Source organism: Pelobates fuscus, chromosome 8, assembly GCF_036172605.1.
Source record: "Pelobates fuscus isolate aPelFus1 chromosome 8, aPelFus1.pri, whole genome shotgun sequence".
NCBI classification, from domain to species: domain Eukaryota; kingdom Metazoa; phylum Chordata; class Amphibia; order Anura; family Pelobatidae; genus Pelobates; species Pelobates fuscus.
In genome coordinates, this window is record NC_086324.1 from 76,687,513 (window position 1) to 76,710,141 (window position 22,629).

The following is a 22,629-nucleotide window of genomic DNA, read 5'->3' on the forward strand; positions in this document are numbered from 1 at the left end:
TTAGCAGTGTTATAGTGTAATTTAGAAATAAACAAAGATGTTTAAATGTCTATCTGTTCCTGTCCAAATTAGAGAAAATTAAATTGCGTATATACGCTGAAGTAATTCAGACTGACACACGGAGTTCTGGTTAAAATAACTTTGAGGAAATTTATTGGCAAGTGAAGCAAGAGCGGGCTCGCAGGCCCTTTTAAGAGGCATTTTGCGTCATCATTGATTATCAAGATATCAGTAAATAAACATCATTAATTGGATTAATTGTTAAGTGTCTGTGTTAGTGTCCACCTATCAATATAATTAATTGGCTCAAAAACTAAGTGGTTAGCTAAGTGTCCACCCACCAATAGGTAGTATTGTTCTGGACACGGGTGGGGACAGAGGGCTCAAGCGCCATCTTCCCTAGTATGAGGTTTACTCAGTGGAAAGGGGGTCTTGAGCGTCATTTTACACAGTCTTGTGGTCAGGTGCAAGGTTCTCTTATGAATAGAACATTTCATTAGTACAGTGTTCTCATGGCCTTCAAATTATACTATGTTGCAAGTTAAAGGAAATTCAGCAATTCCTGGGTTAGTCATGTCTTTATAGAAAATACAGTCTCTGTTCATTGTATTAAATGTGCTGGGAAACTCTGTCATGTAATGTAGTTTGAAATGGATTAAAATGGAGGATCTGTCAGGTAATGAGGACAAAATGGAGGGTTTGTCACAGTGTGAGGTTAAAATGGAGTTAGTACAATAATTCAATACAAGTTCAATAAAGATTTTTTAATAATTCTACATCAGCAGTAGAAAGAGGGAAGTGCTCATGCCATTGTACAGAACACTGGTGAGACCTCACTTGGAGTACTGTACACAGTACTGGAGACCATATCTTCAGAAGGATATTGATACCTTAGAGAGAGTTCAGAGAAGGGCTACTAAACTGGTTCATGGATTGCAGGATAAAACTTACCAGGAAAGGTTAAAGGATCTTAACATGTATAGCTTGGAGGAAAGACGAGACAGGGGGGATATGATAGAAACATTTAAATACATAAAGGGAATCAACATAGTAAAGGAGGAGACTATATTTAAAAGAAGAAAAACTACCACAACAAGAGGACATAGTCTTAAATTAGAGGGGCAAAGGTTTAAAAATAATACCAGGAAGTATTACTTTACTGAGAGGGTAGTGGATGCATGGAATAGCCTTCCATCTGAAGTTGTAGAGGTTAACACAGTAAAGGAGTTTAAGCATGCGTGTGATAGGCATCAGGCTATCATAACTATAAGATAAGGCCAGGGACTAATGAAAGTATTTAGAAAACTGGGCAGACTAGATGGACCGAATGGTTCTTATCTGCCGTCACATTCTATGTTTCTATGTTTCTATGTTACCCTGGCTGTGGTTTAACTTAAACTTTACCTGTTACCTAACCATTGTTGAGAAGAATACTCTAGAGAACATTTTTGCACTTGCAGAGAGCAAATGGTTTCTGAAAACAGACAAATGAAGAATGAGAAAAAAATGAATTTTATCTCTTCTGCATGCTGGTGTTGCAGAAAGGAAGGTCTGTGCTTATTCAGCATTTATGTCTCTCACTTTCCTGGTTCAGCATGTTAGAATTAAAATGAATCAGCAAAACTGGATATTTAGAAACAGAAAATTAGTATAAATTGCCCCAGCTCTAGAAAAGGTATTGTGGACTTCGTCACCATGTGATGAAACCACACAAAAATAAATCAGAAAGTATTGGAGAGGAACCTATTTTTTAAAAAAATGATCCAAGCTTTGAGCTTGAGCAATGCAAGGATTCATTTTTAAATCTTTAAAATGGTCAACTAAATGCTTTGGTGGCATTAATACAATATAAATTTCCTGACATGTCTATCAAGAATTGTACAGAAAATATGTGTTTCAGAAACATCGGACGTGTGTGTTTATTTTCTATTTATCAATCAATAAATGAAAATATAAAACCCCATAGATTTGTGTTAATGCTTTTAGCAATCAGATAGCTATTACTCGCATTTTCAAGGCTACGAATCTGTCACTTTTTAGTATTTATAAAGATATATTCTTCCTCAAATGCTAATCAAAAAAATGCAACACAATTAAATATATCATATGTCAAAGTAGGGACTATTTAGTCTTATGTTAAAACTTAAGGTTGACAAACATTGAGAAAAGGCCACAAATGACAGTTGTAGGATTTATGCTCTTTCTGAAGAGAATCCCGCATTGTCACAGGATCCTCCATAGACCTCAGTGTTGTACTATTTCATGAGAGTACAGCATTAATGTGACTCTTGGCAACTGAAGCACTAGGAGCCGGAGAGAACAGCAGGACAAAGATGGCTGCGGCAGCGAGGGACAGTCTGAGGTAAGTAAAACTTAGCAGCACCACTAACCCTGAGGCCTCCAGACCCACACCAAATCTGCCAGTTTTAAATGCCCTGCAAATATGCTTAGACCCCTGAAAGTCACAGATCCACTTTCCATTTTCAGATTGGTATTCAATGTCCAATGTATTACCTTCTCACATATTAATAATTCTAAGATGCTAAACACCAGGTTGACATGTTCAGTGGTAGAAATTACCACCATGTTGGATGCAATTGCAAAATTTACTCAACATCTGATTCATCTAGTTGTAAAGTGGAAAATAAAATAGTTCTTATAGGAAATAACATGTATTTATTCTATATTTAAGTGCATTTAAGGACTAAAGCTGATCTGTAAGCTTGATTAATATTGTTTATTTTTTTTAAATACCTATGAAATGTGGTGAGTTATTGAAATACTATTTTTCACCAAAAAAAGCAAAAAGTTAGTGGATTGAAACTTGACCTATAAAATCTAGGCTAAAAACGCGACTATAGAGAAGATGGAGAATTTTTCAAGAACAGCACCTTTGCCTATATTTTGCAATTCATTTTTCATTTCACTAGAATTTCCTGTTTAGTAAATAAACTATTAAGGGTAGCTTGCACAGACAATCGTAGGGGAAGTGAGCATGCACTGAGTGAAACTTTTAATGTAGCCTGGTTAAGTTGCTATGGTAATTGATTGGAGAACATGTCTTGGTCAATGCAAAAAAATGTATTTGGTCCAAAATCCCCTCCCTAAAGTTGTACCTTCCTCAAACACACCCCAGAATTGTGTTTGCCCAAAATCCCCCAGAATTCTGAATACCTCTAATCCCCCCAGGATTGGGTTTGCCACCAAGATGTCTCCAAAGAATGCCTCACTCAAAATCCTTCACCGCGAGTTGTGTCTTACCTCAGTTGTAGTAACATGGAATGGAAGCACTATATATTAAAAAATATGGTTATTAATGATAACAATAGGGTAACTTACAGTCCACACTGGTAACAATTGATAATTTTTGCAGATTTGTTATCTGACAGTTATCAAAACAATTACACTCTAAATTTCAAAGTTAGAGAAGGCATTGATACGTCTCATGTATCCACTGTCCTTACACTGTAACATTTTAACATTTAGATATAACGTACAGATAGCCAGTATTTTTATATAACAACGTAGCTCTTAATGCATTATAACATTTCATGCCTGTATTCCGCATTGAGCGATGTAGAGGACAGTAAAATTAAACCAAACAAGTGTATTCACTAAAGTGTGAATTGTCCAAAATTTACATTTGAATTCAAAGGGAATTTAAAATGTTACGTGAAAATAGAACAACTGTAAACACAACTGACTGGAAGAATTCATTTTTAAATTCATTTTGAATTCACTAATTCTTCCTGTTTTTAAAGAGCACTCCAAACACCATAACCACTACAGCAAATTAGCTATTTTATCCTTAATAGCCTTTGAGATGTATTCCCAATCTAAAACAATTGCTGAACAAGTGTGTTTTTATTTCTTTATTTGTCAGTAGTGATGTCCCAAACAGTTCGCCAGGAACCATTCGCCGGCGAACACGCGCAATGTTCGCCCCTATTCGTCATGGAGGTGGGAGGGTCTGGGAGGGAGGGTCTGCTGCTGATTGGCTGGAATGTGTCTGCTGACTGTGAGGTACAGGGTCAAAGTTTACTCAATGATGACGAATAGGGGGCGGACCGAACATCGCACGTGTTCGCGACCACGCACACACGCTATGTTCGCCGGCGAACGGTTCCTGGTGAACTGTTCAGGACATCGCTATTTGTCAGTGTTTACAGTCCTAACACTATAGGGTTCTCCTCACTACATAGATGCAGGGCCCTTCAAAAGTAAATTAAAGCATGTTGAGAAAGCTTACTACTTACACTTTTTCCAGGGTTGAAACTTATTCGGAGCTGCTGACCACTCCCCCCCCCCCCCCGTGAAATGTCATCCTGGAGGGGCCACTTCCTGGCTTCTCGTCCAATCCAATGCTTCTCACAGATAAGATGCTTGTGCACAGTGAGTGCTGCAATGATAACATTGCCATATCTACTAAATGGCAATGTTAAGAGATTTCAGGGCTAAAATGTCAGTGGCCCTATATTCGAACCACTTCATTGAGATTAAGTTGCCTGGGTACCTTAAATGTCCCTTTAATTTGTATGGCCCAGTAACCCTACTATGCATTAAGATAGATATTTATTTTAAAGATAAATACAAGCAACAGAAATATTTGCACAAAATAATTTTTAAGCTTTCTGCTGCCATCATGGCCATTCAGTGCGCTCATATTTAACCCCTTAAAACCGGAGGGCGTACTATTACGCCCTGTTCTAAGCGGCTCTAAACGCCACAGGGCGTAATAGTATGCCCTCCGTTTTTTTTTTACTTACCCGGTCGCCGGCGATCCCAAGCCGGCGATCGCGGTTGGGGGGACCCCCCTCGGCACATCCATCCTCCTGCAGCCCCCCCGGCCATGTGAGAGTGAGGTCCTTGCGAGGACCTCACAATCACATGGCCGGGTTAGCTGGCTGCTGCATTGCCAGCAGGGGGACTGCCTGTAATGACAGGTAGTCCCCCTGCTGGCTGGAAATAAAATAAAATAAAATAAGTGTAAAAAAATCTATATATATATACCTAGATCATATATATATATATTATATATATATGATCTAAGTATATATATATATACATATATACACACACACATACACTGTCTAGGTGTATTTTACTATTAATATATATAATTATATATATATATATATATATATATATTAATATCAAATTACACGTAGACTGATACTGATTAAATATATATATATAATTATTGTTTTATATATATATTTATTTATAATATAAAAAAATAATATGTAAATACGTTAAAAACTAAAATAAAAAAAATAATAAAAAATAAATAAATAAAAAATATATAGATGTGTTATTTCGTTCTAACTGTATTGTGATATTAATATATACATATTTATATCAAAATACACGTAGAATGAAATAATATATATACCTATATATAAATAAAAATATTTTTAAAAATGATATATATATATATATATATATATATATACATACATATATTAATTCTACATATATATTTATGTAATATTTTTACATAATTAGGTATCTTAATTAATTACAATTAGCGGGACCTGGCTGACAACCCATGCCGAAAGTATAGGCATATTTAATTTGCTAGCACTATATTTAACCCTATAACTTTACAAGACACCATAAAACCTGTACATGGGGGGTACTGTTTTACTCGGGAGACTTCGCTGAACACAAATATTAGTGTTTCAAAACAGTAAAATGTATTACAATGATGATATCGCCAGTAAAAGTGACGTTTTTTGCATTTCTCACGCACAAACAGCACTTACACGGACGATATTATTGCTGTGATACTTTTTACTTTTTTGAAACACAAATATTTGTGTTCACCGAAGTCTCCCGAGTACAACAGTACCCCTCATGTACAGGTTTTATGGTGTTTTCAAAAGTTACAGCGCCAAATATAAGGCTTGTGTTTCATTTTTTTACATTAAAATTCGCCAGATTGGTTACGTTGCCTTTGAGACCCTATGGTAGCCCAAGAATGAAAATTACCCCTATGATGGCATACCATTTGCAATAGTAGACAACCCAGGTATTGCAAATGGGGTATGTCCAGTCTTTTTTAGTAGCCACTTAGTCACAAACACTGGCCAAAATTGGCGTTTTTTGCATTTTTCACACACAAACAAATACTAACGTTAACTTTGGCCAGTGTTTGTGACCAAATGGCTACTAAAAAAGACTGGACATACCCCATTTGCAATACCTTGGGTTGTCTACTATTGCAAATGGTATGCCATTATGGGTGTAAATTTAATTCCTGGGCTACTATACAGTCTCAAAGGCAACGTAACCAATCTGGCATATTTCAATTTCAAATGTAACTTGCTATATTTGACCCTGGCACTTCCCAAAACACCATAAAACCTGTACATAGGGGGTACTGTTTTACACGTGAGACTTTGCTGAATACAAATATGTGTATTTTATTGCAGTAAAAGCAAACAGTATTATGACATTGACAGTTAAAATGTCATGTAGGACTAAAAAAATAACAAAATGTCTTATTTTCTCCCATTTTTTTTCATATTAAATTATGTTTCATAGCTAAATATTTGATATTAAATGAAAGCCCTGTTTCCCCTGAATAAAATGATATATAATTAGGGGGGAGGGTGCATTTAATATGAAAGAGGTGAATCACGGTTGGACAGACATATAGCGCAAATGCCAGGTTTTGTTTACGTTTTGTTTTGTTCACAACGTGTACATTTGGCTCAGTCCTTAAGGGGTTAACTTTTGTTATTTCAAGTTCAGTTGTTGTGATCTATAGAAAGAACAAACAATAAGTTATTTTTTTTTTTACAGATAATACATACTTTCTTCACATCTTTACAAATTATTATTCTCTGTCTGTAAACTCAGGGGATGAGATGTTGCAGTTCTAATGAAAGTCCTTGTGGTGTCCTTCAGGGTACACAAGTACATTGATAAAATGTATAAAATATGCAGATCGGTATGTCTGTGATTTTCTGTAACACGTGGTGTAGTTTCATGTCCTTGGGATATTTTAACACTTTAGCATTGTGTTTAATAAAATAAAAAATAAAATGCTGATTAATTTTTTTTAACTTGCAGTTCCAACTAACCAAAATACTCTATCAGGCAGACAATATATTGCTCATGTGTTCACATTTTGAAATTATAATGTAAGTTATTTAAGACCATTGTTTTAAAAGACTCATCATGAAACCAGAGTTGTCCTGTAACAGATACGGATATCTAGCAAATCAGATAAAGTGTTCTTTTTCTGCAGATCATATTAACCTTTTTTTGTTGACATCAACATAGTTAGATGATAGCCAGAAGCTTCTGGCTCCAATCGGAAGACAGAAATATTTTTGTTGTAGGCCAATAAATGTCCTAGTTCTTTCATAATGATCTTTACAAACTAATGGGTTGATTTACTTAAAGGGACACTGTAGTCACAATAACCATTTCATCACTTTGAATTGGTTTTAGTGTCTGGAGTGCCCTGGTACTGTCCCTCCATTCAATGTTGTACCATGTTCGTGCAGTATACCACAAAATACCACCTACAGTCCAGCCCCTTCTGCATGTGTAGCTAAGGCAGAGATCACACACTTCCTTGTTGTCATACCCATTCATACCGTCAGTTGGAGTTCTGACAGGCTAAAAGCAGTCAGCTGACACTCTCAGCCAATCACAGCTGCCCATTGCTGCTCAGGCTAATACTTCCTTATTAGCCAAAGCAGCACCGAGGGGATGGACTGCCGGGGACTCTTGTTTAGCATTAAAACATAAAAACATTAAAAACTGTTGAATGCTGAAAGAAATTATGGTACCAGGGGACTCCAGACAGTATAACCAGTTTAATGAGATGAAGCAGATACAGTGCCTATGGTGTCCCTTTAAAGGAACACTCCAAACACTGCAAGCAGTACAGTGTGATGTAAGTGGTTATGCTGCCAGGAGTGCCCACATTATATGCAGTCAAACTATTTTAGAATAACCATTAACACAAATTGGTCTTCATTAAATAAAAAATAATCCATTATCATGGCACTTGAAAAGTGCTGAGACGAGCCACAAAATTGATAAAAGTAATGGAACAATTTAGTTATGAAGAAAGGTTAAAAAATTTAAATCTCTTTAGTTTGGAACAACGGCACCTCAGAGGGGATATAATAACATTATAAAAATATATGCGGGGTCAGTACAAACCATTACCTGGAAATCTATTCATAAACAGGGCTATACATAGGACACAAAGTCACGCATTTAGGCTGGACGAAAGGAGATTTAATCTAAGGCAAACAAAAAGTTTTTTTTACAGTAAAAACTATAAGGATGTGGAATTCTCTGCCTGAAGAGGTGGTTTTATCAGAGTCATTACAGATGTTTAAACAGCAATTGGATAAATACTTGCAAAAACATAACATACAGGGATATAATTTCTAATTAGTGGGGTAATTAATAGCTGCTTGATCCAAGTAGATATCTGACTGGCATTGTGGGGTCAAGAAGGAATTATTTCCTAGTTTGTTTCAAGATTGGAAGAGCTTCATACTGTTTTTTTTTTTTTTTTTTTTTTTTACTTATTTTGGATCAACAGCAAAAACATATGTGTGGAAGGCTGAAATTGATGGAAGCAAGTCTCTTTTCAGCTATGTAACTATGTAACTATGTAACATTATCTTCTTAAAGGAACCCCTGGAATTTTTTTGACATTTTGCCTGGGGGTCTTCTGGGTGCCTCTCCCTACTTCCACTACGTCTAATTAATCGAAAGAAGCTCCTAAGCAGGTGCTTAGCTCTCCTGAGCTAAGCTATGTAGTGCAGGGCTAACTTATTGGTTGATAACATCAGCTAATTGCTCTCCTCCAATGAGCTAAGCCCTGCACCACTGGCTTTCAAACTGTTATAAAATGGTTTGACTACTTACATTGGAGAAGCTACAGGACATTCCTGGCACCATAACCACTACTGTGTTCCGTTAACGGTGAATTACTTGTTTGAGCAGGGTCCTCTTCCCACACACACATGCCTGCCTGCCCAGCAGCCCCAACAGCCCGGCCATCAGCCAGCCCAACAGCCCCACTGGACTCCAGGTAAAAAATACACCGGGGGCGGGGCCTGGCCACGGAACTAAGAGGAAGCATGCCTCAATAGCTCCGGCAAAAGAAGACCGATAAACGGAAAATAAACGGGAAAAAAACTGATAACAAGGCGACACGAGGTCACACAATGCAAGGAGACACTGGGGCGCACAAAATGATACCCGGCAAGCACCGATCCAACCGGTACGCGCCCGACACCCTAGCGAGGCCTACCAGCATGGTGAACATGGGAGAGACGGCCGCTCTCCTGCCGCCAAGAAAGGTCGGAAACTCGAATAGGAGCCCTCGTTCCCCCCCCTTTGGCCCGGTGGGGGTTATCCCGGGCCACCCACTCATAATCCCCCCGACTAGGGGCACTCAAGCGAAGCAAACACAAAGTCAGGCAGACACTAAAGAAGCTTGTAAAATGGCGGAGGACTTACACACCGCAGCCAGGTGCAACGCCAGAGAGGACACAGAGCGCCGACTCAATGGCATCTTCACAGCTTTCTGGAAAAGGCTAGAGGCGCTAATGTGGCCACCAGTACAGGCGTCCCCACCCGACGGCACAACACGAGACCTAACTGTCCCCCCAGACCCCTCTCCCAAGATGAGCGGGCACCGGAGACAGGCTGCCACAAAACCAGCATGGAATCCCACCAACGGCAAACGAAGCCCGAAACAGACTACCGAGGTCCTGGGGCAAAATGCGAGCAAACGCCGTCAGTTACCCAGCCCGCTCACTAAGGCCCAGCATAGGCCTCGGAGGGGCACAGACCACCTTGACCGATCGAATAGGCGGCAAAGCACGAAGACTAACACGGCGGCAGCAACAGCCCGACCACTCGGGAAACAACACAGCCAGCGTCCACACCAAGCAGAGGGAACCCCGACCGGGACTACACAAACCATATTAAGAGGACCCAGCATCTACAAACCAGACGGGAGAACCCTCAAGCGGGCGGCAAAACAGGCCGGAGGAACGCATACCCCCCAACCTTTGACATGCCACCAAGGTACACACTTACAGAGACTTACCTCACAAAACCTGAGGACCCATCGTTCCCACCCGGACAGTATCCAGCATCCGATGGGTATCGGCTGAACCTCCCTGGACATTCCACAGGCCTCACAGCCGAACCTCGCTTTTGGTGACAATTACCGTTTTTCTGGACTTCTTCTGCAACACCTCACATGACACGAATTAACTCCTGCCGACACATTGCACACCTAGGCTGGGCCCACCATACTAAAATAACCACACTACAGCAGCATCCCAGCTTGTATCCCTCATTAGTTAATTCTTGAGACGGGTTCCCAAGTGCATAGCCAATGAAGGTCACCTTGCTAGCCCAAGGGTCACCAGGGGATGGAAAGGCTTAAAGCACCTTCACCTGCCTGTTGCTCTGTATGAGTGTTTTTCCCAACCGACAGACCAAGCACTCCACAACCCTTCATACTCCCCCCCCCCACACACACACACTCAGGAGAACACGAGAGTACAGTACATCTACCCACATAACGCCTGGGGCTCTCAGGACAGTCCCGAGCGTTCGAGACACGCATACTCTCCTCGGCAGACCACACATGTTCCATATTTGTTTTTTGTTTTTATTTTTCTTTTTAAAAAAACAACCAAGTTCAGCATATAATAGGTAGATACACCAGCGCTCCACCATAGATCAACCTACGTCGCAGCAGGTGCATCTAACATCTACCCACCAACAGCATCCTCCAGACACAATCTAGATATCTTACCACCTTATTGCTGACATGAATGGCACAACGTTCATTCCCTGCACATACCCTCTTTGTTGAATGTTATGACTACCATGCAGGGCTTCTAAACATCCTAACGCTTAACTGTGAATTATATGGCTGTATACTAAAATGTGCTTTTGTCTATCACACGATGATATTGCTGAAATGTTTTTGAATATGTGGACCTGCTCTGTTGCCGTGACAAGGCTGACTATTCCGTAAATCCCTGCACAATTAAATACAGAGCGGACAGCTAAATTCTGCAACACTGAGCTAATAAGCCCGTATCTGTTAAAGTTGAAACTCATCCTTATAAAATTAGCCTGTATCTATAAACCAAAAATGCACTACTGTTAATGCCACTGTTTAACCTGTTTGATATACGCATATACGCTGTTGTGGCGTGTGTCGTTGCTAATGTACTCACCTGTGCAACAAAAATAAAGAATTAAAAAAAAAAAAAAAAAAAAAAAAAAAAAATACACCCAGCTTTCCCAAAGGTTTTTACAGATAATACATACTTTCTTCACATCTTCATAAATTACTATTCTCTGCCTGTAAACGCATGGGATGAGATGTTGCAGTTCAAATGAAAGTCCTTGTGGTGTTCTTCTGGGTAGATTTAAATTTAAAAAAATAAAATAACAATATTCTTTGAGTGTTGGGGGAAAATGTGTGTGTGTGTGTCTGTCAGTGTGTGTGTCTGTCTGTCTGTCAGTGAGTGTGTGAGTGTGTATGTGTCTGTCAATGTGTGTCTATGAGTGAGCGTGTGTCTGTGTATGAGTGAGTGATTGTGTGTGTTTGTCTGTCAGTGAATGTGTGTATGCCTGTCAGTGTGTGTCTGTGAGTGAATGTGGGTGTGCGTCTATGAGTGAGTGTGTGTGTAGGTCTGTCAGTGTGTGTCTGTGAGTGAGCATGTGTGTCTGTCAGTGAATGTGTGTGTGTGTTTGTCAGTGTGTGTCTGTGAGTGTGTGTCTGCCAGTGAATGTGGCTGGGTGTGTCCCCTTGTATGTCTGTGAGTGTGTGTCTAAGTGATTGTGTGTGTGTGTGTATGTCAGTGAGTGTGTGCGTGTCTGTCAGTGAGTGCATCTGTCAGTGAGTGTGTGTATGTCAGTGTTTGTCTGTAAGTGAGTGATTGTGTGTATCTGTCGGATTGTGTCAAATCAGTGAGTGTGTGTGTATCAGTGTATCTGAGACTGTGTGTCTGTCAGTCAAAGTGTGTGTTAGTCTTTAACAGGAAGAGGTGAGGCCTTGACAGGAAGGGGTAGGGCAAAATTAGATTAGGGGGTGCTAGAGTTCCTTCATGCCTAGGGCAGCACAGATCCAAAATACACCACTGCCCGCTACCAGTCAGAATCTTAAATGAGGACATAAATTGACCATCATTAATAAAAAATGAGTCCATTATCTTCTTAAAGGAGCCCCGACTATTTTCTTTTCACCCACTCACCCAACTCACCCACCCCCTTTGAAACATGAAATTGTTTACAATTAATTAAGTTTTCATTCTAATATCATAATGAATTGAGAACTACACCTCTGTGTTAGGTACACATTCCATGTAAGAAGCAAACACTGCTGTTCACAAGAACACAAAGGTCAGTCATTTTGGGTATATGAGCTATTACCATGCAGACACACAGATGGTACAAGCAGGTGCAACTTTTTACACTGCCAGGGTAACAACATGAATGTTTTGCTGCGTTGCAAAGCAATTAAGCTAACCTATTGCATTCCGTAGGGCAAAGTTACTGACTCTAAGGACCGGAGCTGAAAATATCATGCAGATGTTCTATGCTCCTGTGAAAATAGGTTTGAAACTGCTTTCACGTTAACTCTCTGCGCTGCAATAACAGGCAAATATTGTTCTACAATACACACAGATCTCTCGCTATAGGGACAGGAGAAAGGGCATCTAGAAATGGCAAAACTAAAAGCTGAACTCAGCTCATCAGTAGTATTATCGCCTCTTTAATTAATTAATACTTTTTGTTAGTGGTATTTGCTAAGAATTAGTTTTGTTCTAGTTGAATCAATACTTCAAAAGATGAGTATGTTATTATTTTTGTGAAAATGATTTATATAATATTTGTTAAAGCATTTAACACATTGCCAGCTATCACAATCATATTAATCTAAAATTTAAATTACACAAGATGTTACAAATCTAACAAGAAAACATGACAGAGAGGCTTAAAAAGAAACAAAATTCAGGATAGAGCTATTCTCTGTATTATCAAAGAAGGCTGTTATAGTCTCATTTCCCTTATAGTGAGATATATACTGCATAGTCTTTAATCTGATCTCTGAAAAAAATGTTGTGGTAGAGATTGAATTTGAATTATTACACAGAAGTTAAAGGGACACTACAGGCATTCAGGCCACTTTAGCTCATTGGTGCACTCTTACTATTGCACTTAGTGCTGCAATGTTTACATTTTTTCATAGACTCTGCAATGGTTACATTGCAGCATTAAATCTGCCTCCCAGACAGCTACTGGAGGCACTTCATATTTTGACCTTAAAGATTGACCTTGTTTTTAATTCTCACTTTAGTAAATAAGCCTGCATAGAGGATGTGAGAGTAGAACATCTACCATCCAATGATTTTTTCCATTTCATTTTCTGGTCTCATAAATTACAAGGCACTTTATCTGTATATCTAAAGTATACAGAATAACCCTGCATGAGGACAACCAGTGTCAGCTATTTCCCCACAGGAAAGCATTGATTCAATGCTTTCCTATGGGGAGGGCCTAATGCCGCGCGTGCGCATTAGCGCCCCCTAGTCAGTAACGTCGGGGGAGGTTGAGCTGTTAGCAAATACCAATGAAGGTATTTGGAAAATGGGCAGTCAAATTGTTTATTCAGATATACTCTAGCACACCCTTTGAAGTCGAGTCTGCAAGGACATATTTTTACAGAGCTTTCAGCCCATTGTTGAGATCCATTGAATTAATATTTCTTATATTAACATGGGACAAAACTCTTTTCAATTCTTTGCACTTCTGGAGTAGGTCTTCAGACATTGCTTCATTGAGTTTGGTGTGTTCCTGGAGCTGCAAGAAATGTTCTTCCAGTGACTTGATAGCCCAGTCCAGAACTTGGTAAAAATGTAACTTTAATTTGTTATTTTGGGTCATTGATCCTCTGCCTCATAGTCAAAATGGGTTCTTCTGTGGCAAGTCCAAACTTCTGCACTGGCAAAAGTCGATGTATGTCAGGTTCCTCTGCCATCTTCTGTGCACTTTTCAAAATATTTTCAAATTCATCATCTGACTGATAAGTTTGTACCATGTCAAGTCAAGTTGTTGACCTCCTGCATATAATTCTATAGGTGGCCCTAGTTGTAGGGCAAGATAGCCCTTTTTCTTCCCACTTAAATACCCCCTCTATATTTATAAACCTACAGCTTTAGAATACACTTGTAGATGTTAAAGTAATTTTACTGTGGGCAGCTAGGAGGTAGTGGTTAAAAGAACTGTGCAATGTTTAATGAAACATAGATCCTCTCTTGAACGTATACTTTTTCCCATTAATATGTGGATTTATATAAAGTTTTATTTTTTTCTTATATGGTTGGGCACATTTTAGACTGGCTATAACGCAGAATTTGTTTGTAGCAAAAGATATAGAAGGCTTTAAGTAGAATTGTGATTGTTCAAAGAAGCCGTAGTTTGTGATTGTTCAATGAAGCTGTAGCACAATAATAGCAGAGAGGCTATTTTCAAACTAACTTACGGGGCATTTACTGAATTTTCTCGGTATTGTAAGATTCTCTAATTTTACTTGCTAATGAAATTCTGTTAATTTCTTACAGTGGCCTGCTGTCATCAAATTACATGGAGATTGAATACAAAGAAGGAAAACCAAGACAAAGCAAGGTAATTTATCATATAACCCAGACTGGCTTTAACAAAACCCTTGTTCTGTTGGCTATTCCTGGCCTTGACAGTCTTCTCAATAAAGTTGCATTCCAATTTCATTTGTATAAGACACAACTGACAGTTAATTAGCTGTTTGTGTAGGCCTGCATGATGTGACAAATTGTGTATACATTGTCCTAGCAAATCTGAAGCAGTTTTAAAATTACCCCAACAGCTGTACAAATTCTGTTTTGGTACTTTGGTATTTCACTGCCATTTGTTAATATGAAAAAGGATAAAAGATCAGTGGTCCTATGAAACAGCAGCGGTATTCAGTGGAAGTCTATGCATTAGCTGGTCTTCATCAAGTCGACAGCAATGGCTGGCATTAATGAGTCAAGAACAATAATGGATTCTGGCTTATGTTTACTAACTATGCGATAATTGCAGTTCATCTAAAAGCAAGACCTTATTAGGATATATATGTATTCAAAATTAGAAACCACTGGAAAAAGATACATAAAACTATTATTTTGTTTGCATTTTATAGCAAACGGACACACACACACACCTGAAAACAAGTAGGCACAGGAGCACTAAAGTGTTAGAAATACAGATTTGTAGTCCTAATGCTATAGAGTTCCTTTAACTTCTATTTGTGTGAAAAAGACACAGTGACATAATTACAGGCCATAATCACAAATAAAGAACAAATAATCACAAATAAAAAACACGAAACACATTATAAATGTTCTGTTGTTGCAGAAATCCTTCATCTTTCTAATAATTCCCTATTTTTCCTACTTATTCAATTTTGAATTGTGATGCATTTGTTCCTCAAAGACTGGCCTTATATGCAGGTCCCCATGCAAGGGGCACTCCCCACTGGACCTGAGAGTAGACTCCAGTAAAAACATACACACAATTACATTGGCTCTCAGGTCCAGGACACTCACACACAAAACAAGATAATCCCTCCCCTGTGCCTGAGAGATTATTGAGTCAGGAACTGTACTAAACTCAATTATCTCCAGGCACAGAAAACACACATTTTAACAACCTCCTGAAAGTACCCCTAAAACACATGGAAACATCCCTTGATAGCCCCGATCTGGGGGACCAACATATCCAAAAAAACACCCAGATCAGTTCAGGGGTTCGGGTCATAATTTAACCGACCGCACACAAGGCTCCTGCCCAAAAGAGTTCCATGAAATCAGGCTGTGTGGTCGGTCTCTTTTGGGAGTTCACAATACAGTAAAACTACGTGGGTACACTCAGTCTATATCCCTAGTTCGTGGGCTTGCTCCCACCAAACACCACTCTTCCCATACGAATCCAGCTGCACATACATAGAGATTATAGTTCCATGCACTTGACGACCAAACACCGCTGTATGTGTTCTAAAGATGGCTGCCACTACGTGTTCACACATACGAACGACAGCCACCCAGCTAGCCACTTAGAATGTTGCGGTTAACGAGTTCAATAAGGGTAATAAGCAGCAAACAACTGTTCTGGGTGGTCGGTCCGTTCGGCAGTTCATTTGGTATATGAACCGCATAAGTCTAATTGTTCGGTAAGCCCCATATACCGAACCATATAAATACAAAAGGCACGCACAGTGCCTTTAACCAAGGTTTATCACAGGGGTCATAATCCTGGGCAGGAGGCTGGCAAGCAGGCTCCTCCAAAAGCCCGTGGTGAGGTTCTGTTTGCCACATTGGTAAAATGTGTAGCAAGTTACTACATTAGAGATGGAATTAGAGTCAGGAATGTGAGCGCAAATTAAAAGAAAATAAATGTAGAGAGGCAACATATAAGCAATGTAAATGGCTAGAATGAAAGGTATAATGATGACTAACAGTACATGTAGCTGGATTTGGTGCAAAGCCATCAACATGTACTGACATTAGATTCAAAATAATCCATCTGGTCTATACGACTGACAGAACCACTGTGAAATAAGGATTTATCGGAATTGAAGTGAGAGCAGTTTAGTAGATATGGCAAGTTTCACTTCAGTATTGGCCCACAAATGCATGAAACCAATTTGGTATGATTTGGCAGGTGTTTCGTTTACTTACTATACAAGTGTAAATGTTCTGTTTGTATAAACATTCCATGTTCCTAACATGGACATGAAATGGGGGTTGTACATGAAATATGGGGGGGGGAGGATATGAAATATGGGGGGAAATGGACGCTGAAACCCACGCTATGCCGCTGTGTCCAGTGTGAAGAGGGGGTCCAGGAGGGGCAAGGATTAGGAAGTGTCCCTGAATGGCATTTTCAAAATGTGGTCACCCTAATTGTAGCCCAGGCATGAGAGTGAAGAGTCTGACTCCCATGCTGCTGGGCTGCTCCATGTAGGCAACAGCTGCAATTCTTTCTTGGGGGGAAAGTGGGGGGCAATTGCCCCGTTGCATTGGGGCTTTAGAGTGTGTATGTTTACCAGGACCCAGGCAAGTTGTCAATCTGTTCTTAAACTACTTACTACTTAAACTACTTACTCTGAAAGGACGCCAAAGTAAAGCAGGTTGTAGTGGTTGCCAAAGTTTCCTAATAGTCACTCCTACCCTTGGTATATCTTATTGTCTGGAAGGGGTTAGCTTCTAAATGGCAGAGAATTGAGCAATAAAACTCCAAGGGCATGAACTAAACACTAAACAGTTGTTTTGATGCTTTGAGTGTTATTTTAACTTATCAGTTTCCAGGTAGAGGCAGCATTTGGCAAAATTGCTAACCTGATACTTGGCATTTGACTAGCCTAGTGTCATTGGAGTTGCATTCCACAAAAACTGGTAATTTTTTGTGAACTGATGAACATTTTGGAAAAATTAGGGAAACATGACTCAGGAAGAAAAAGCTGAACATCTCTACTACTCTTCCAGCGTAACTACTTTAGCCTACATTTTATAAGTTGATAGTGAATTCATTACAATTCACTTTTCAGTAAACAAATCTGCCAGAGTGTACCGGTTACCAATATCCATGCTTCCCAACACTGGCGTTCCAAGAAGTAGGACGGTGGTGGGAGTAGTCGGGGTAATGATGCGATTGCATCACTGGCTCTGCCCAAAAGTTCAGACCAACATGGACAGGAGGTAGGCCAATCCAGCAGGCAATCCCACGAGGACAGAACTTTCAGGGAGCACTTTTTCATTAATTTCTACATGGTCCTAGTGTGCAGCGTAACACTGTCCTGATTGCTTCTAAGTATGCACTCACATTGCACTTTTGAAGATAGTGAACAAATAGGGGGCAAAATCGGGAACAAAGTCAGGAGAGTGAGACAGGACCCATACATCTGGACGGTCCCGCCTAAATTTGGATTACTGGGAGGCATTCCTATGTCAGACAAAGTTTATATGAGACTCCTATACTTTTTTTGGTCACACCACCTATTGGGATAACACCATCTAAATGGGGTGCAGTGGCGTACATACCATCATATTCCGTCTCCGGCATCAGTAAGCAGCGCGAGGGAGCTGGGCAGAGAGCACTCAGGGGAGAGTGCTCCCTCCCTTGTGCGTGCGCCCAGCAGCCCAGCAGGACCCCACTGGACCCCAGGGACAGCAGGACCCCACTGGACCCCAGGGACAGCAGGACCCCACTGGACCCCAGGGACAGCAGGACCCCACTGGACCCCAGGGACAGCAGGAATCCCCACAGCACTCCCAAAGGTAGGGTTGGGGGATTAAATAAAATTAAAAAAATATGTGAGTGTGTATGTGTGTTAGTGTGTGTGTGTGTCTGTTAATGAGTGTATTAGTTTGTGTGTGTCAGCAAGTGTGTTACTGTGTGTGTTAGTTTGTGTGTGTCTGCTAGTGAGCATCAGTAAGTGTGTTAGTGAGTGTTACTGTGTGTGCCACTGAGTGTGTTTGTGTGTCTGTTATTGAGTGTGTGTCTGCTAGTGAGTGTGTTAGTGTGTGTCTGTGAGTGTGTGTTTGTCAGTGAGAGTGTATGTTTTGTAAGTGAGTGTGTATGTGTGTCTGTCACTGAGTGTGTGTCTGTCAGTAAATGTGTGTGTCTGTTAGCTAGTGTGTATGTGTCTGTTCGTGAGAGTGTGTGTGTAGTTAAAACCCCTTCAGCACTTACCTTTTTCCAGCGCCGGGTTAAAACTAGAGGGACCTGGCACCCAGACAACTTCATTGAGCTGAAGTGATCTGAGTGCCTATAGTGGTCCTTTAAGTGTATCTGCATGCACTGGCGGCCCTCCAACCAGGTGCCCGCCGCCATGTGTAGCGGCACCGGCCCACCCACGGATCAATTTTCGCACCAGGGCCCCATTGATCTTGTGTACGCCACTGATGGGGTGAGAATCGCTGAGCGCCCTTTAGAAAACTTGAGAACACGTACCTCGTGATGTAATGAAATGCCTACTGTTATGGTTTCTTATAATAATATGATTGTACCTGTAGTCTCCATGAAATGGTTACACTTGCCTGAATCCAGGCTTGCTTGGTTTATATTGACATTTATTATCCCATGGATTTTGCAGCAAATAAATTAATTACTGTTTTAATCATGCTTGTGTTATACAGTACAATGAGAGAAAAGGAATATACAGTGGCTTTTGTTATGTCACAGGCTTTTGACTGTTCTCTGTTGGGAACGGCTGAAATGCTAAATAAAGCAAGAAGCGGTTTTCTTCCAGTGTGCGCAGTGGATAAGAGGCTGCCTGCTGCAGTACAATCACTGCAGTTGCTGATTCATGATTCTAAGTGAAAGATTATATGAGATCCATACTGCATTATCCCAGATCTCTATGGTATCCCTGTATCTCAATTGTCTGCATTTGTAATGTTGTGCTTACCAGTGCTACAAATAACCGTGCTAAAAAAAAGAGACAGTTTAACTTGTCATGCTGCATGATATTTGTATCTGTTATAAAAAAGATCAATGTCCAAATGACTATAGTCTGGCATTTAAAACACAACTAACACACTTGGCACCTTTCAGTCTTAAAAGAAACCCAGGCACAGTCTGAGGACGAACCAAACTTGAGTACATTTTATTTGGGTTTGGCCACCAATTCATTACCCTGTTCAAATCTCTATAGTTTTTCTAAAAGAAAAAAAAAATATTTTCTAGTTTCTTGCAGCATACAACTTTCCTTTTCCTTTTTTTTTTAATTCTTTATTTTGTTGTGCACGTAAAATACAAAGAGGCAAGCAATGCCACAACAGGCAGCGTGTCGGTCAACATTCAGAGACAATTGTTTGGCATGTCAAAACATTGTACATTTTATATTATAGTGTAGATACATCAAGAATTAAACCAAAATTAAATGTCAACTATAGGATATGGCAGATGAGGTATTGATTCAGTTTAAACATACTAACATTTTGAAAGATTATGGGGTCACAAGCTTAACTAAAACCTTTTTTGTTTGTGCGATTTATAGAATAACAAGGCATAACATACCTTCTGGACATATTATATGTGATGATTAGATTATGCAGATTGTTAGAATATGAAACTGCTATTGCAAGAACATAGGCAAGAACATAGGTGTGTCTGACTATTAGGCATTTTCATGCGGTGTATAAACAGGCTAGGTTAATAGCACAGGCATATTTAGCATAATCAGAGGAAGTCAACCTATGGTAACGTGGCTACTACTTGCCCACTTTGCCGCTGAGGAAAGGAATAAGCACAGATGTGAATAATGGAAAACTTTTTAAACAGCTATCGAGATGTAGCATGTAGCAACGTGTGGTGTGTGAAAGTTGTTTGGTTAAAACTTATAATATAGCAGGTTGTGCCCACTAGTTCTGTGGGGATGGAAGTGCAATACAGCTTGCTAATAACTTTGGTGGTTAGAAAGTTTTGCAGCCCATGGACAAGTGCCTAGCAGGTGTTGTGGGTCAGGTGTGCTTTAAAGGCGTTGCTACCTTAAAGCAGGTTAGCCGTAGATATAGGTATGGGGTTTTACACCTCTCTCTTGTCTATATAGTGGACAGAGGTCTTAATTGAGTGGCCTTAAGGCGGGTGGGGGTGGCTGGAATCTTTGCGAGATGTTACCTTATGGTGGACGTCCCTGGTTATGACCCCCGTAATGTCCCTGTCCCGCCTAATGTGCGTCAGGAATGGATAGAGGGCAAGGACGAAGAGCCGTTAAGGATGGAGAATTCAGTGGTCAGTGCCGGGTTAACCAGGATATGGGCGGTAGGTTTGTCATAAAGGGCCTCTATCCACCTCCTCAAGTGTGGTCCCAACCCCAAGTGCGCCAATGTCTGGAATAGGTATTCCCAGCTCACCGGGTCGAAGGCCCTCTCCAAATCTGTTGATAGCAGTAAAAGACGTGGGGTCTTTTCCCCCAGTTTCCATGCATGAGGGTGAATGCCCAAATAGTATTTTCCCTCGCCTCATCACTAGCCCTACCTGGTCTGGATGTACCAGCGAGGGGTATGCGTGTCAAGCCGGGTCACCAGGATCTTGGCCAAGAGTTTTATGTCATAATTGTTGAGCAAGATGGGCCTATAGTTACCACAATGCTCTTCATCCTTGCCCTCTTTGGATATAATGGTAATATGTGCCGTTAGTGCTTGTTTCGCTATGCGTTGGAAGTCTCGTATTGCGTTAAAGGAGGCTAGCAGTGGTGGGTATAGGCTTTCTGGAAAGCTTTTATAGTATCGCAGTGGTAACATGTTTGGGCCGGGGCTTTTGCCTAGTTTGGTGTTTTTTTATTACCATTGCTAGATCCTCTGGGGTGATCGGCTCGTCCAACAAGTTAGATGTGTCTGTGTCGATGGATGGCAGTGGATGTGCTGTCAGGTACAACTGGATGGAAGCCCGTAACCGTGCTTTCGCCTTGTCCGTGCGGGGCTGTGGCAGTGAATATAGGTCAGAGTAGTAGGTGTGTACTGCTTCAAGGATTTTAGTCGGGAGGTGTTGCAGGGTGCCCTTTCTGTCTCAATGTTTATCAATGTAAGTCAGTTGTCTCCTCTTAGCCAGCATTTTGGCTAGAAGCTTGCCACTCTTATTCCAGTGTAGGAAGAAGAACGCTCTGTGTCTAACCATGTCTCTGCTGAATTTGGAGTGTAGCAGCGAGGTCAAGTCCATTCTCAATTGCAGGAGTTTTGCCTGATGCATTGGGTGTTGTGTGAATTTGTTTGCGACTTCTGTGTTGTGAATGTCGTTCAGAATAGCAGATAGCCGAGCTTTGTTTTGTTTCTTAAATTCAGCACCTATCTGTATGAGGTGTCCCCTTACCATGCTTTTGTGGGCCTCCCACTTGATCATCGGGGATGTCTGTTCTGGGGTGTTTGTCTCAAAGTAGTCCTTGAGGACCTGCCCTATACCTGCTGTCAAGTCCGGTCGGGATAGTAGGTAGTCGTTGAGCCTCCCTCCACTTAGATGTCGTGGATCGGAATAAGGGGGATTTAAGGTTTATCACTGCATAATCCAACTATGTCACCACTCAATGTGTTCAGTCTACCACTAAGAGGAGAGTATAGTGTGTTGTGTAGAAATGGTTCAGTCGAGTGTAGGAGTTGTGTGGGTGGGAGAAGAAGGTGTCTGGGTGGTGGGCTCTCCAACAGTCCACTAGGCAGTGTTGTCTCAAGAGGAATTTGATGGTGCTCAAGTGTTGGGTGGGGATATGGGAGGTGCCTGTGGAGCAGTCCCATTTGGGGTCCAGTGCTATGTTGATGTTGCCCCCCAGCACGAGAGTCCCTTCTGAAAAAGTTTGGAGCTTACGTAGAGTGCGTGAAAGGAATCTATATTGTTTTCGGTTAGGGGCATATTTGTTTGTGAAAGTGTACATCAGCCCCGCATCGAGCCTTTTAAGAACAGGTATCTGCCCTCCCTGTCTAGCATGCAGCCCCCCTCCTGAAACTGTATTTTCTTTCTTATCAATATAGCTGTTCCCCTGGATTTCCCCCCGCAGTAATCGCTGTAGTAACCCTGTGGGAAATGATGGCTGGTCAGCTTGGG

At 40.6% G+C, this 22,629-nt stretch overlaps 1 protein-coding gene across 2 annotated transcripts in view; it reads left to right on the forward strand.

Moving 5' to 3' along the window:
- The window catches only part of ADAM23 (ADAM metallopeptidase domain 23), a 221,656-nt gene that overhangs the window by 57,217 nt on the left and 141,810 nt on the right, over positions 1 to 22,629 (forward strand). For both annotated transcript variants that reach the window (XM_063430077.1, XM_063430075.1), the window contains exon 4: positions 14,640 to 14,703. In XM_063430077.1, the coding sequence (XP_063286147.1) occupies positions 14,640 to 14,703 (64 nt within the window). The remainder of the gene's footprint in view (positions 1 to 14,639; positions 14,704 to 22,629) is intronic.